Here is a 17,418-nt window from a genome sequence, read left to right as displayed (position 1 = left end):
TATCCACTCTCTTTCGACTATTAAAAAGGGCAATTTCAATTTCCAATCAAATGATCCCTTTTTGAAATTTCTACAACAAATTTTTATATAAACCTTATCTGCTCCCAGGGCTCTGAGGGGGTTATCATCCTAAAAGACCTAATTTTCAAAACTTTCAACGACGTTGAACAAAATGGGTTTGGGAAAATGGTGGGCGTGAGAGGGGCGTTAGTCGCTCTCCTATCACTTTCAACTCTTAAAAAAGGCACTAGCCCTTTCAATTTTCAATTAATGAGCCCTTTTGAAGTTTCTATGACAACGCTTTCAATAAAAACCTTATATGCCCCCAGGGCATAACTTAAACCCTTGCCCTGAGGGCTGTGGGGGGGAGGGGTTGTCATACTTAGAGACCTAATTTCCAAAACTTTCAACTGCGTTGAATAAAATGGCTATTTAAAAATTTCGATCGGATGTGTTTGGGGAAAGAGTGGGCGTGAGAGGGGGGTTAGTTGCCCTCAAATCACTTTCGACTATTAAAAAGGGCACTAGCCCTTTGAATTTCCAATCGAATGAGCCATTTTTCCAGTTTCTACGACAAAGATTTCAATAAAAACCTTTTATGCCCACACGGCATAACTAATAACCCTTGCCATGAAGACTATGGGGGGAGTGTCCTACTCAAAGGTATAATTTCCTGAACTTAAAACTACGTGGAACAAAATGGCTATCTCAAAATTTTGATTGGATGTGTTTACGGAAATGGTGGGCGTGGAATAGGTGTTAGTTGCCTTCCAATCCCTTTCGACTATTAAAAAGGGCACTAGCCACTTCAATATCCAATCGAATGACCCCTTTTGAAGTCTCTGTGACAACACTTGCAATTAAAACCACATATGCCCAATTAACGCGATTTACAATCCTTACCCGAAGGGCTGTTGGGGATTGTCACTCTCAAAGACAAAATTTTCAGTGCTTGAAACTATGTTGAACAAAATGGCTATATCCAAATTGTGATGGGATCTGTTTGAGGAAAAGATAGACATGATAGGGGTATTCTTTGCCCTCCAATCACTTTCAACTATTAAAACAGACACTAGCCCTTTCAATTTCCAATCTAATAAGCCTTTTTAAAAGTTTCTACGACAACGCCTTCTATAAAAACCTTATATGCTACCAGGGCATAACTAACAACACTTGACCTGAAGGCTGTGGGGGGGGGGGGGAGAGTGACCTCAAAAACATATTTTCTATCTGGAAATCAACTCTGCTGAACAAAATCAAATCTGCTGCCCTGGTTTAAAGGAAAAAAAATAATAAATAATACATTGTGCCAATATCGTTCTTATATGCCCACAGGGCATAACTTAAAACCCTTTCCCTATATATATATTAACTATATATATAGATATTAACTACGCTGAACAAAATGACTATTTCAAAATTTTGATTGGACGTGTTTGGGGAAATGGTGGGCGTGGAAGGGGTGTTAGTTGCCTTCCAATTATTTCCGACTATTAAAAAGGGCACAAGCCACTCCAATTTCCAATTGAATGAGCCCTTTTCGAAGTTTCTACAACAACTCCTTCGATACGAAGCGCCCTGGTATGGAAAAAGAAGAAGAAAAAACAAACAAAATAATAACATATTGTGCCAACATCGTTCTTCATTTAGGCAGCGCTATTGCGCTGCCTATGAAAAGCATTTATAAGAGTCACCAGTATTTTACGAATTTAAATATTTACCGTTCCTTATTTTATTTTTAATGCGTACTGACTACACGAGATCATCGCTGCGGGGTCCACACCTCATGGCGCTGGTCGCGGCTTGCCTTTCAATATTAATAAAAGGGCTACAAACATGAGAGAAATGACTTACCCAGCCCGAATCATTTGCTCTACGACGCCAAAGTTGTCAACCACACCTGTTTCAATTGGCAGCATAGGTTCACCACTGGAAAGGTCCAATCCAACTGGTTGATCCAATTTTTTATATTCCTGTTCAAGTTTCACAATTGTGTCCTGAGGATCAAACCCCGAGTTTTGAGCTATAAAATCATACAAGTCAGTAAAACAGGAGAGAGATAATGTCGTCCGAGCCCATTCAGTACGTACATCATTCAGAGCGGGTTAAAATTCTGTGAAGAACACCAGCTCAATTTCTAAAAATCTTCCTGATTTACCCACATGTTTTATTTCCAATTTCCCACAGAATTTTCATCATCATAGACGGTATCTGTTGTCACAAAAAAACGTCATTGTTTTCTTATGCCATTACAAGAGCTCTCAGCATTTTTATGCAAGTTTCTTATATTTGGTTAAAATAGTGACCCTCCTCAAATTTATTCATATCAGCAGCATCTGACCTAAAATTAAACTTTTAGAAATATTTATGAATTCATATGCAAGCTTTTTTTGTAAATTTGCCTTTTTCACAGTTAATTTGCAATCTAAATCTTATTGATGCGCCTTTTAAAGCTCTCTGAATATACAAATTGCTACCCTTGCAAATGCAAGGTATTCTCTGTTTTCTTGCCAAGAGAAAAAAAACAACTGAAAATGTTAATAATCTGTTTAGTGAACAACTTATTTGCTGATTCTTATACTTTATATTTTATATGCTACGCATTTTGTGATTCTACAATAATTCAGCATTTTCTTTTCCTTATTTGTCTTCCTTTACTTTATTAGAAAGCCCTGAAGGTCGTATCTCTCATCGCAATTCATGAGCGTTTAAGTGTGGCAAATTTCATGTATGGACAGATATTTGAAAGTTATGTTTTTGTTTATTTTTTACATTTTTACCCTTAAAATACCAAGGACGCTTAACATGAAATCTGACTGTTGGTTAATAATTAAGTGGAAACTAATCCATATAAATCTAAAAAAAACAAAAAAAAACAGGAAAATCGGGATTTCAGTTTCCAATAAAAAGCAACTCCATATGCAATAATGCTGTTTTCGGTAATAGCAGGCAGGAAATTAAAAAAAAAAAGAAAAAACCGCAGAAGAAGAGTCTTCAACAAGCCAGCTAAAAACATATGGCACAAAACAGCTTAAGAGGGTATATCTTTCGTTGGAAGTGCACATGTCTTTGGGATCAACAGATTGTTAATGTTTGATCTCTTACTGACGAAAAGTGAAAAGTGAAAAAAAAAAAACACTATATAGCACTACCCAGCTAAATAATAAAAAAAATTATCTATAATAAATTCTTTTACACCATTGTTAGATTTTTTTTTTGTTAAATGGGTCAAATATTAAAGATTGACCCTCCTCAAATGGTCACAACAGGTTTGTGTATATGTTTTAAACTAGCTTTTGCTCTGCATATTAACCTATTAGTAACTATTTTATTACCTAGTAAAAGTTTAAATACAAAACAATTCACCTACTTTCAAAACATGTGGAATCCGATTTTAAATTAGTTAAAATAAAGTTCAATTTGTAAATCAAGACGTATTGTTCATCAAATTGTAATCAAAGTGTAAATACTGTATTGTGTTCTAGAGGGGGGGGGTCTAATTTTCCGGATGTAAACATATTTGCGATGACCGAGCTATTGTTCCTGTCTTGAACGATATTGCTTTTTGCGAATCCGATATTAAATATAAATTTCAGAAACACTTGCAATTATTTGAATCAGTTAATTTAATTTTTAAGCCAAGCACAAATGATACTACAGCCTTCAGGTGATTCTGAAGGGACGGCAGATCCACTCTAATTCAGGGTAATATAAGATAGTTGTAAGTTTAGCATGCTGAACTCAATTTAAACCTGTATTGAATTTGTCATATTTTGAATCTGCTGCTTGGAATCTGGTTTTAAATCACACCCCAAATAAATATGAAAAACGGTTTCTTTCTACAAACATACCACAACAGATTACTGTCCTCTATAACATTATTATATCTACTGATGTTAAAGCTGCACTGTCACTGGCGCTAGTAGTTTCAAATTAAACCCCAAAGACATGAAAGACAGTTTCTTTCATGGAGATGATAAATACCAAAATAGACTAATATCCTCTATAAGAATACTATCAACTGCACTCTATTGTCCATGTCAAATTACAAGCTATAGAAAAGACGTAATACTTTCCCACTAACTCGGCTTTAACAGAAGGAAAATTGAAATGGGTAGTACATGTTTTATGGACGACAGACACTCAACGCTTGTTCTTCTCGGTCATGCACCTTGGGCCGAACAAAAAGCATTTGTTTTATAAGGTCAACAAATGTGATATAGTTCTCTGCTTTGCTATTTTATATCACTCGAAAGAATCTTAGTCACTTATCTAGCTTCTAAATGAGAACATTTGTTAGTGGTTAGATTTTAGGTGAGTGGCTGACCCTTTTTTACATTTGGGTTTATTCTTTTTAATTCGTTTGTTCTTTATTTTAACTTTTACTTTTTTGTTAACTTGATTCTTGGAGACTGTCTCTAATATTGTTGAAGAACGGAAGCAATTCTCCTCTCGAAATATCTGTTTTATTGCATCCAGTATTTTTGTTGCATCCAGCATTTAAGCAGGGTTGTGTTCTATCCTCCTTTATATGGATCATTTTGATGGACTCTGTCATTTTGAGAGCACAGGAAAGGCAATGGGAGGAAAGGAATCAAAATGGTGAGGAAAAACTTTCCTTGGTAGAGATTATGCTGACGATTTAAGCATCCTAAATTAAAGTGTGAGCAAAATGAATGAACTTGGTTGCTAAGGCTATGAATATGTGAAGATGAAAAAGATGTTTTCCAGAGAAATTGTTCTGGGTACCCGGCTGACTGACTGTATTTCAAACAATAGGCTCTACGAAAAGTGTGGTTCAATCCCGTTTCTACAGCTATAATGAGAGAAAGATTGAGATGGCTAGTGCACGTTCTGCGGATGAAGAATGACAGATTGTTAAAGATTGTCCTTTTCGGACAGCCGTCTAGGGCTGAACAGAAAGGAAGTCGTCCGCGGTTGGGGTGGGAGCATGTCATAAAGAAAGATTTGAAGGGAACGGGAACTTCCTGGGAGAGTTTAAAAAGAGAGGCTTTGAATAAATTGGGATTTAGGAGGAGCGTGTGTAGCTGTGTTGGCCTCAGGCGACTTTGTGCTGTGGCGAGTTGTTAATAGTAGTAGTATTTTTGTTGGCCTTACAAAACTCCATGTCTCGCATTTCTTCTCTTTAGTTTTCTGTGATGGTAAGCCAATGTGGTTCACGAAATTATCTATTGGGAGCATTTCTTTCTATTACTAGCACTGAACTACGCGCAAACATTAAAAAGCACTCATCTTGCTGTCAATTCCTTTCTTCTATTAATAGACTTTATTTCACAATATTAATTTTGGCATTTTTGCCAGTGTTTTAATTTTTCATGTTTTTTTTTTATTTTTTGTTTGTCAAGATTTTTTTTTTTTTTATTGAGTTTAAATTTGAATCCCGCCCTCCGGGGCTTGTGATATCAATTTTGGTCATAAATATAATGTCTTTCTGTTATAAGCACACTATTACCCGCAAACATATAAAAGCACCCGTTTTGCTACCAAATATGTATCTTGCTTAGTACAGGGACAGAATCTTATTACAAATCCGACAAACCCAAAAAATATCGAGAAACCACAACTCAAAATTTTCAATTGCAACTTCAAGCGAACCATTAATTCTTTTTTCTTTTATATTGAAGATGTAATAGCTATTCCTTGAGTTTAATTATTCAAAATGAAGCAAGGATAGCACGATCCATTCACAAGACACCTTAATGCATATCGATATATCGGCATTGATATCGATCATCGGCACTTAGACATCTTAAACAGACTAATCAACAAACTTTTTTCCCAAGAGCTTTCCCTCTTCAGAAAAGACGCGCCCTATTCTCATATAATGCATTCCTGCATACGTCACTGTAATGAATAAAGCCTCTATTAAAAGTTCGTTTGCTTTTTGCTGGACCTTTTTTCAATTAAATGAGTTCAATCTTTAAAATGGAGCTTTTTTGTACAAATGTTGAAAGATCCATGCATTTTCTTAACTTGTTCAGAAAATACTCTTGGAGTTGAATATTTACAAGACTCATAGGGTGGATGGGCATTATTCCTTCCTCCCCAACCAACCCACAGCATATGTGAGACAGTAATCAAGAACAAAGAGGAAGAAACTGGAGAAAAACAAATGATCTTACCCAAGACTTTAGGTATGATTAGCAAAGCATTGGCAAAACCTTGTACACCTAGTCGGGCTCGCCCTTTCACCTCGTCTTTAAACTTCATGAGCTCAACGTAAGCAGCCATCTCAAAGGCACCGCCACCTGGGACAACACTCTTGTCTTCAACTGCGTTCAATATGGCACGAAGACCATCACGTATGGCGTCCTTGGTTTGTATGAGGCCATATTTTGTTGGACCCTTGATGAGAATTGTGACACTACGTGGGTTCTTGCACTCTTCAATAAAGGTGAATTTATTCTCACCCTAAATCATAAAAAATACCAATATAAATAATTTTTAACAACTCAACAAAAGAGCAATTTTGAAGAAACACTCAAGGTCATATCAGGGAGTATCGGTAAGGATTTTTTTTAAGTCCATTTCTTCTTCTTTTTTTTTGGGGGGGGGGATGCTTTTCATTCCAAAATGTTTCCAAAATCGATAGAATTTTATGAAAGTGATAAACAAAGAAGGAAGGATTGTGAAAAAAAGTCGATGGAAAGCGAGATGAAGAAAGAAAAGGGGTACAATCGCACAAGAATTCCATGCATCGTAAGAATAGTTAATTACACACCAACCAAAAAAACGTAACTAATCCTGGAAATACATCAGCAGATTTTTTCCGGAGGAGGAGAGGGGGCAAAATAACGAGTTTTTTTAAGCCACCGCTTCCCCATATTAGTAGAGCACATGTTTTTTTTGGACTAATCGCTGCCCCCCACCCCCTTGTGTGCTCAGCTAATACTGCTACTGACAACTCACTGCAGCGCCAAGCCACCTGAGCTGAGCACAGCTACGCACGCTCCACCTCCATCCCAATCTATTCAAAGCCTCAATCTTTACACACTCATAAGTAGTTTTAATCATAAGTAGTTTTAAAAAACTATTTTTTTTCTAACATTTTCATTTATGACAGTCAAATCCTCAGTATAATCCAAGTCTCATTTAATTCCATTGTCTCCCATAGCCTTTGCCGTGATTCTTAGGATAAAATTCATAAAAATGATCCATATAAATGAGGAAAGAACACATCCCGGCTAAACAGTTGATTCAATACAGCTGGCCAATTACTAGCCTTAATTCAACTGAAGTAATGTTATTCTCGTACATAGTACTAATTAGTTTAATGTGTTTATTTGGTATCATATTACTTAGACAGTACTAGCCAGCCTAAGGCTAATATTACTTTTAGTAATATAGTAATATTCGCTTGTGAGTCTAAGCAAAGTAAATCCCCCATATTATATACAAATCCAGTGGACATTGTCCGTCATGAGTCAACCCAAAATCAATCAGATCATTCATCCCTTAGTTCTATGACGATATTTTGTTCGGCATAGTTGAAGATCAAGAAATTATGTCTTTGAAGATGAAGACTGCCCCCCCCCCACAACCCTCAGGGCAAGGGTTGTAAGTTATGCCCTGGGGGCACAAATGGTTTTTATAGAAAGGGCGGTCGTATAAACTTCAGAAGGGGCTCATTGGATTGGTCATCATAAGTTCTAATTCACTTTTTAAGATTCCATGTGATTGGAGGGCGGACCCCCCCCCCCTCTCCCCGCAGCTCGTATTTTCCCGAAATGCATCGGATAGAAATTTGAGGTGACCATTTGTTGTAGTAGTAACTTTGAAACACTCATTTGATTGGAAATTAAAAGGGCTAGTGCCCTTTTTAATAGTCAAAAGTGACCGGAGGGCAACAATTCCCACCCCAAGCCCATCAATTCCCAAAACATATCTAATCAAAATTTTGAGATAACCATTTTGTTCAGCGTAGTTGAAAGGTCCGGAAATTATGTTTTGAGGATGACAACCCCACCACAGCCCTCAGCACAAGGGTTGTAAGCTATGTCCCGCGGGCATATAAGGTTTTCATGGAAAGGGTGGTCGTATAAACTTCGGAGGGGGGTCCTTGGATTAAAAATCATATGTTCTAGTGCCCCTTTTAAGAGTCAAAGTGATCGGGGGCACCCACCCCCTCTTTACGTCGTATTTTCCATAAATGCATCCAATAGACATTTTAAGATAGTCATTTGTTCAAAAATAGTCCAAAGATCATAAAATAAGGCCTTTGGGGTTGACAGAATACCCCAGAGTCGAAGGGTAAGGGTTATAAGTTATGGCCCAGGGGCATATAAGGTTTTTAGCGAAGGTGTGGTCGTATGAACTTAGAAGAGGCTCAATTGATTGGAAATGCGTAGTTCTAGTTCATTTTTAAGAGTCAATCATGACGGAAAGCAGCTAGCTCCCCCTTCCTCTGACATCCTCTTTTCCAGAAACGCATTCAATTGAAATTGCGAGAAAGCTATTTTGTTACCAATAGTAAAAAAAATCCTGAAACAATGTCTTCAGGGTGGACACAATCACCCAGGACTCTGGGACAAGGGTGTTCAGTTATACCCTGGAGTATATACGGCTCATATAGAGCAGATGGTCATGCAAGATTTGGATTAGATGGGGCTCTTTTAATTGGCAGTCGGACTTTTTAGTGCCCTTTTTAAGAGTCAAAAGTGAATACAGGGCAATCAGCCCCCCCCCCCAACCATCTTTCCCCAAAACATATCCGATCGAAATTTTAAGAGCTATTTTGTTCAGCATTGTTGGAAAGTTCATTAATTATGTCTTTGGGGACTATAAGTTAGGCAATTTATTCATTGTTTACACATAGTATATGTCATTGAGAAAGGTATGCATGTTTGAAATTTAATTTCCAAGAAGACGAAGGGCATTCAGGTGAGCCTTTCAGAGAATGTTAAAGGAAGCCTGAAACTAAATCAAAACACGTTATGCATATACGGATTGTCAAAAGGATGTAACACGGGAATAACTGAGTATATTAATTGGAAATTCAGGAAATGATAAGGGGGATGATCAAAAAGGCAATATTTGCATGCTACCAATACTACTACAACTACCACCACTACTACTTCCACACTACTCCGTTTACAGTATAGAGGGGAAATTTGAACTAAACCAAAAGACGCTATGAACTAAACCAGACAATGTGCATACACATTGTCAAAATTGCATGATTTAAAACTAAATGTCGCTTTAAACTAAATCAAAAGAAATTGCGTTTATGGTTGCCAATAAGACACCTCAGCAATATACGAGTATTATATATCGTGAACGACTGGGGTATTAAGCTGAGATTTTTGGGGCTACTACTATTACTACTTTTGCTCCAACAATTTAAATAAATAAAAAAGTGTAAGTGTATCCAGGTTGCCAAAGAGCATGAATAGAAAATTTTGGGAATGACAAAAATAAATGTTTTTACTTTCATAACTTTAATAAATCAAATAATACTAACATTCTGCTTACAAAATATCAGTATATGTATATTACACTGACAATGAACATTCATTTGTATTTTTTTCAGTAAAGGGCAAATTATGTTCTGGCCTTGGGATGGCATATGGTTTTTGAGCGCTACTCATGTTAATTTCTGCTCGTTTTGAGTTTGACACGGTTATTTATTGTAATTTCTGTTCGTTTTGGGTTTCATTTATTAATCGATGCTTATTTGTGGTAGTTTCATGCTTGGTAGATTATTTTAGTTTATTTTTGCTCATTTTTTGTTTAATGGAGTTCTTTCTTTTCTTTGAAAAACTTATTTTATGGAAAAAGTTTTTTTAATTAATTTCTGTTCGTTTTGTATTTACAGTCTTTTCAGGAAATAAGAAAATAATACTTTAAATCTTTTCATTTTTTTAAGACTCCATAGTTTGGCCTGCTATTTGTATGCTATAGAAAAATTTTCCTCTAGTTGATCTGAAATGGAAAATTTGATACCATTCGCAAAAAACATCTGTTTACTCTCTTTGATAGCCTGGATACACTTACGCTATTTTTATTTGGATAAATTTTTAGAGCAGAAGTAGCCCCGAAAGTTTGAACATAATACCCTCAGTCGTTCTTGGGATACAGCTGAGATGCCTTATTGGGAATTAGCATTATCACAGTGCATTTTGATTTAATCTTAAGGCAACATTTAGTTTTTAAACACAATGGGCAAATTGGAGGGAGGGCGTGGGAGGGGGATTAGTTGCCCTCCAATAACTTTCGACTATTCAAAAGGGCATCAGCCCTTTCTATTTTCAATTGAATGAGCTATTTTCAATTCGTTCTATTTTCAATTTCGGAGTTCCTACGACAACTCCTTCGATACGAAGTGCCCTGGTCTAAAAAAAAAAAAAAAAAAAAAAAAAAAAAATATACGCACATCGATCTTTACTATAAAAATGTCAAGACTTCCAATCGCTTTCGACTATTGAAAAGGGCACTAGGCCTTTCAATTTCCAATAGAATGAGCCCTTTTTCAATTTCTACGACAACGCTTTCTATGAATACCTTAAATGCCCCCAGAGCATAAATTACATCCCTTACCCTAAGGGCTGTTAGGGTTCTTGTCATCCTCTAAGACCTAATTTCAAGGACCTGAAGACCTTGGAGGGGGGGGGGACCGTCATAATCAAAGTTATAATTTCCAGAACTTTTAACTACGTTAAAGAAAATGGCTATCTCAAAATTTTGATTGGATATGTTTGGGGAAATGGTGGGTGTGATCTTCAATCACGTTCAACTATTAAAAAAGGCACTAGCCCTTTCAATTTCCAATCAAATGAGCCCTTTTGAAGTTTCTACGACAACGCTTTCAATAAAAAACCTTATATGCCCCCAGGGCATAACTTAAAACCCTTGCCCTGAGAGATGGAGGAGGGGGGTGTTATCCTTAAAGACCTAATTTCCAGAACTTTCTACTACGTTGAATAAAATGGCTTCTGAAAATTTTGATTGGATGTGTTTGGGGGAATGGTGGGCGTGAAAGGGGGGTTAGTTACCCTCCAATAATTTTCGACTATTAAAAGGGGTACTAGCCCTCTCAAATTCCAATTGAATGAGCCCCTTTTGAAGTTTTTATGACAACTATCTATAAAAACCTTATATGCCCCCAGGGCATAACTTACAACCTTTGCCCTGGCAGATCTGGGGGGGGGGGGTTGCCATCCCTAAATATATAATTTCAAGAACTTTCAACAACGTTGAACAAAATGGCTATCTCTAAACTTTGATTGAATGTTCTTGGGGAAATGGTGGGCGTGAGAGGGGGGTTAATTACTCTCCAATCACTTTCGACTATCACAAAGGGCAATTTCAATTTGCAATCAAATGAGCCCTTTTTGAAATTTCTACACCAACTTTCTATATTAACCTTATATGCTCCCAGGGCATAACTTACAACCCTTGCACAGAGGGCTCTGAGGGGGGTATAATTCAAAAACACCTAATTTCCAGAACTTTCAACTACGTTGAACAAATTGGATATCTCAAAAGTTTGAGTCAAAAGTTGGCGTCAGAGGGGGTTAGTTGCCCTTCAATCACTTTCGACTATTAAAACGGCACTAGCCTTTACAGTTTCCAATTGAATGAGCCCTTTTTGAAGTTTCTACAACATCGCTTTCTATAAAAACCGTATATGTCCCCAGGGTATAACTTACAGCCCTTGCCCTGAGGGCTGTGGGGGGGGTTTCATCCTTAGAGACCTAATTTCCAAAACTTTCAACTCCGTTGAACAGATTGAATATCTCAAATTTTTGATTGGATGTGTTTGCAGAAAAGGTGGGCGTGAGGGGGATTAGTTGCCCTTAAGTCACTTTCGACTATTAAAAGGGCACTAGCCCCTTGAATTTCCAATCGAACGAGCCCTTTTTCAAGTTTCAACGACAAAGATTTCAATAAAAACCTTATATGCCCCCAGGGCATAACTTACAGCCCTTGCCCTGAGGGCTGTGGGGGGAGTGTCCTGCTCAAATATATAATTTCCTGAACTTTAAACTACGTTGAAAAAAATGGGTTCCTAAAAATTTTCGGTGAATGAGTCTTACAAAATAGCTTATGTGGGAGGGGTGTTAGTAGCCCTTCAACTACTTTTTAGCTTTAACTCCCACACTGAAAATTCAAGCAACCTCACAGAAGGATTCATTCTGAAGTTTTTGTGTCGGCACTTTCTATAAGAACCTTATATGCCCCCAGGGAATAACTTACCACCCTTGCCCTGAGGGCTGTGGGGGGGGGGTTGTCATCCTCAAAGACCTAATTTCCAGGACTTGAAACTACGTTGAAGAAAATGGCTATCTAAAAATTTTGAGTGGATGTGTTTGGGGAAAAGGGGGGCGTGACAGGGGGGTTAGTTACCCTCCAATCACTTTCGACTATTAAAAAGGACACTAGCCTTTTGAATTTCCAATCGAATGAGCCTTTTTTCAAGTTTCTACGACAAAGATTTCAAAAAAAAACCTTATATGCCCCCAGGGCATAACCTACAACCCTTGCCCTGAGGGCTGTGAGTGTCCTCCTCAAAAACATAATTTCTATCTGGAAACCAACTACGCTGAACAAAATGGCTATCTCAAAATTTTGATTGGGTGTGTTTGGGGAAATGATCGGCGTGGAAGAGGTGTTAGTTGCCTTCCAATCTCTTTCGACTATTAAAAAGCCACAAGCCACTCCAATTTCCAATCGAATGAGCCCTTTTCGTAGTTTCTACGACAACTCTTTCGATACGAAGTGCCCTGGTCTAAGATCAAGAAAAAAATTAAAAAATAAATAAATAAATAATACATTGGGCCAACATCGTTCTTTACTTAGGCAGCGCTATTGCGCAGCCTATGAAAAACTGAAAACGTATCATTTTGTTTCTTGAAAAAGACTACATCAATAAAAACGAAAAGAGATTAATTTAAAAAACTTTTTTCAAAGAAAAGTAAAGAAGTCAAAATATAAAAAGTAAAAAAAGTAAAGAAGAAAAAGTAAAAGAAAAGTAGAAAATTAAAAAGGTCAGATAATATTCCAAGCGTAAAACTACCACAAATAACAATAAATAGATAAATGAAACTCAAAACGAACAGAAATTACAGTAAATAGCCGAGTCAAACTCAAAACGAGCAAAAATTAACATGAGCAGGTCTGAGCCCCCACGTCTTTTCAAGACCAGAACATAATTTGCGCTTTACTGAAAACAGAATACGTTTTAAATTTTTTTACTTTCATAAATAAAGAATTATCAAAACTTTAAGGAATAAATATCAGTATATGTCAATTAAACTGACAATCTCGGGTCATTTGTTTTCTTTTTTTTCAGTTATTTTTCTTTGAGAAACTTGCTTTGTTGAAAAAGTTTTTTTAAATTAATACCATACAAGAATAGGACCTTCGCTAAAGCTCTTATACCGGATGAATCAGACGCTTGTCCATAATGTATAAAACTGAGAACTAAAGGGGTCTGATGACCCAGGTCCTTCTCAATATTTAATCTGAGAGTGAAAATCTGGTTGAAATTTTCTTGCCCCTTCCAAAAACTACACTGTTCTTGTCTGAAATCTTTATCTACAACATCAATAATTCTAACAGCATGATCATACTAATTAATTTACCTACTACAGAAACAAACTAATTACCTAATTACCAAGCTAACTAGTTTCTAAAAATCATATTCATAATCCTCAGTAATTTACCTCAATACTCAACCAGGTACGTACCTAACACATAACTTCAATTCCACAAAAAATTATGACGGAAAAATTTTGATCAAAGAGTAATGACATTTCAAATAAAGATGAGGTAGAGTAAGGTTTATTATTATTCTTTTGTAGTCACTACAAAGGACATTCAAACACCATAACATTTAAACTTACGACTTCTAGATTTTATTAAGAAGGATCTAATCAGGCACGTACCAAACATAGACAAAAAGGAGGAGGTAAAAAAAAATCATATCCCGAGTATTCTATAATTTCAAACTAATTTCTCAAATTGTTTAGGCAATTCAAATATTTCTATATTTTGTAAATATAGCCCCCCTCTCCTCCCCCAAAAAAGAAATTCTCCTACACGTGCCTAGATCTGAAGCTCCAAAAAGATAAACTTTAGAGAAACCCTTACAGGTTTTCACATCACGACATGTAAATAAATTCAAAGAGCCACGGAGAAAAAGTCCCAAAATTTTCCTCAGGCCCGTCCAACTATCTAGTCCTTGGGGGAGCATGCTTGATTAAATCCGTATTAGGTATGACAACAGAGAATATTTGATAAAAATTATTAGGTAACAATCCAAAACCCATAAATTACCAGGACATGTTCATAAATTTCTCCAGCGAAGCCTAGACACTCGGGAGTCAATTCATCGACGGAGTTGACAGCTTCCCCTCCGCATGCCAGACTGAGTCGTTCCATGTTCCTTCGCTTTGCTCGTCTCAAGGCCATAATTCCTGCCTTAGCAAGCATATCTAGTGAGTTGGGGTCAATTCCCTAAAAATAAATTGCAATACATTTTGAAAAATTCACAGACGTATTTTCAAAGATTTTTTTTTTGTTCAAGTGTATACATATTTCAAATATAAAGGGAGAACATGTTATAGAATGATAATACCACCAGTTTCAATTTGTTTTATACCCTTATACTCCTCTCTTATAGGATAGTGACCATGTATTGCATACTTTCCAAAATACAGTAAATTTAAAACAGCCACCACGTGTGTTTTTCCTTCTTTTTTTTAAATCGTCCCACTTATTTCTTTTCTGGACATTTGACCTTTACTGCTTATAATCATTTCGGTCTTGAATGGTTACAATATAGAATTTTTAAGGAAAAATAGCATCAACAAGAATTCAGAATTGGTCGAACCCGTACAAAATGGCTTTGAACAAGTTATGGAATATTCCAAACTCCAAAATGGATTAAGTGGTCCCACATCCAGGTCAGAATTGCCAAATCCAGCATCTTCACTTTCATTGTCCTTTTCCTTCATTCAAATCTAAAAAATTAATTTCAGATGATTGCAGCAATAGCTACAGCCCAGTTTTTACAACCAAGTAAACGACCAACCACGGCCCATGGTAACCAAAAACTATAAAAATGTGTTTAAAAAAACTGGAAAGTTAAAAAAATATTGTCATTTGTTGTTAATTCAGGAATAATAAATATTATCTCGATTAGGTCTTAAACCATGTTTATGGGAATTTCGAAAAATAGCCTGAAACTCTTAGAAAATGACGTCGAATCGAAACAAAAAGTACACCATTGGAATCGCGTTGGCCGAAAACGTTATGCAAAAACTTACAGTACCCTGATATAAACAACAAGTAAAATCACTTTTTGCATGGATAGATAGTGCAGATGTGTACTACTTTTTCCCCTTCTCCTCTGCTAGCGGGGCATTTGAATATCACAGAGACCTGTTTAAGGGTTCATTTGAAAAGTAATTGCTATAGCTATTGCCTTTGTAAGTACCAAAACAGAATATTAAAAATGAAATACATTTTTGACAAAAACTGCATTTTCATATACAAAATGACGAATGAAGTCATCTTCGTGGGCTAAGACCATAAGAGACGCTATAGTAAAACTACAGTCGACTGTCGCTAACTCGAAATTCGCGGGACACGATTTTTCTTCGAGTTGAAAATTTGAGTTTCAGAGGCACAAAATTGACGTATCAAGACATGGTTTTCAAATGTCAATAATAAATTTAGTTTGCTTGGAATTAGACACCTGAACAGAACATTGGTAGAATCTGATACAAAAATATGTTAAATACAAATAATGCATATCAATGTTTACACATTGCAGCCTGCATACCGGGGATTCGACTAACAGGGTTCCTTTACAAAAATTTGAGATAAAGAGGTAACTGTATCTCAGAGTAACTTCGTACTTGTAACTGTGTATTTTTTATCCCCCCCCCCGCCTCCTCCTAGTGTGAAAATATATAGCCCAAGTTCCATGTTCATTAAGAATTGTAATTCTTGTTATATATTTGCGTGTTTGGAGGGGGGTTGGCGGATGACAGTGGTAAAGTTAAGTGAAGCGCAGTAAGCATATATATATATATATATATATATATATATATATATATATATATATATATATATATATATATATATATATATATATATATATATATATATATATATATATATATATATATATATATATATATATATATATATAAAAAAAAAAAAAAAAAAAAAAAAAAAAAAAAAAAAAAAAAAAAAAAAAAAAAAAATATATATATATATATATATATATATATATATATATATATATATATATATATATATATATATATATATATATATATATATATATATATATATATATATATATATATATATATATATATATATATATATATATATATATATATATATATATATATATATATATATATATATATATATATATATATATATATATATTTGGGCCTTACCTTCTGGTTTACAACAACGAAACCTTTCTTAGGATCATCTCCACACACTTTTTTCTTCAAGTCGATAATTTTTTGAACACGATGTTCAATAAAAACTCTTTCAGACTGGACTAGCTTCTCTCTTTCAGCAGCTGACTTGTAGAAAAATCCCCATTCACCTCCCTGACCAAAAAAAAATAAATAAAATAAACATAAAAACCATGAATAATATTATAATGTGGTAGTAAAAACTTGAAAAAAGGTAGAGGTGGTGTCCAAAAAGAAAAGAACTACTTCCTTTATTGAGAATGCAGCATATCCGCACTTGAATGAGGTGTACCCCCAGATGATTTACCACCATTTAGGAAGAACAGGAGTATCACCCACACCAAATATGTATCATATCTTTATTTTACACTGCTCAAGCCACAATAGTGGCTTAATAAAACGTCATACGTTCTTACCATTTCTACGTTTATTGATAATGTTATTCAAAAAATATGTAAGTGCCATGATTAAGTATGATGTAATTATTAGTTGAAAATAAAAGTCATCTCATCTCATCTATTAGCTATGCATTATCGAATCATATACGTATGTGCGTCATTGTTAGCAATGAAGAAACCCAATTTAACCATAATAGTTAGCTCATAGCACAGTTCATATATTATCCAGTATGATCATTCTCTATCTCACCCATTATAAAAACCCGGACAGGGGTGCGAGTGCTCCGGAGAACGTTTTGGCAGATTTAAACATGATAGACATGCTAGACAGTTTTCGACTGTTTCCATCAAAGTGCATTGAAACAAACGGAAATAAAGCTAATGCAGAAACAGGCTAAACAAGCTAAGGCAGAAATAAGTGGGAGGAGCTTTTTGTTCACGAAGACCAGAAATGATCTGCGATAAGCTTACTGGTATATTCTGTCTACTGTGACTCATAGAAACCGGAAATTTCGCAAAGGACATTGCTAAATTGCCTGAAGTAATCAAACTCC

At 35.7% G+C, this 17,418-nt stretch overlaps 1 protein-coding gene across 1 annotated transcript in view; it reads right to left on the bottom strand.

Moving 5' to 3' along the window:
• CCT6 (chaperonin containing TCP1 subunit 6) overlaps nucleotides 1–17,418 on the bottom strand; it is a 61,367-nt gene that overhangs the window by 4,007 nt on the left and 39,942 nt on the right. Inside the window, exons 6-9 of the mRNA XM_089086739.1 lie at nucleotides 16,440–16,597; nucleotides 14,299–14,478; nucleotides 6,144–6,432; nucleotides 1,855–2,023 (exon numbers count right to left, since the gene is read on the bottom strand). Coding sequence (XP_088942865.1) covers nucleotides 1,855–2,023; nucleotides 6,144–6,432; nucleotides 14,299–14,478; nucleotides 16,440–16,597 — 796 coding nt within the window. The remainder of the gene's footprint in view (nucleotides 1–1,854; nucleotides 2,024–6,143; nucleotides 6,433–14,298; nucleotides 14,479–16,439; nucleotides 16,598–17,418) is intronic.

This window comes from Artemia sp. Qi Xiang Cuo, chromosome 3, assembly GCF_049724085.1.
Source record: "Artemia sp. Qi Xiang Cuo chromosome 3, ASM4972408v1, whole genome shotgun sequence".
Classification (NCBI taxonomy): domain Eukaryota; kingdom Metazoa; phylum Arthropoda; class Branchiopoda; order Anostraca; family Artemiidae; genus Artemia; species Artemia sp. Qi Xiang Cuo.
The sequence above is the reverse complement of the archived record's forward strand: the minus strand, read 5'-3'. Positions and strand labels throughout refer to the sequence as shown.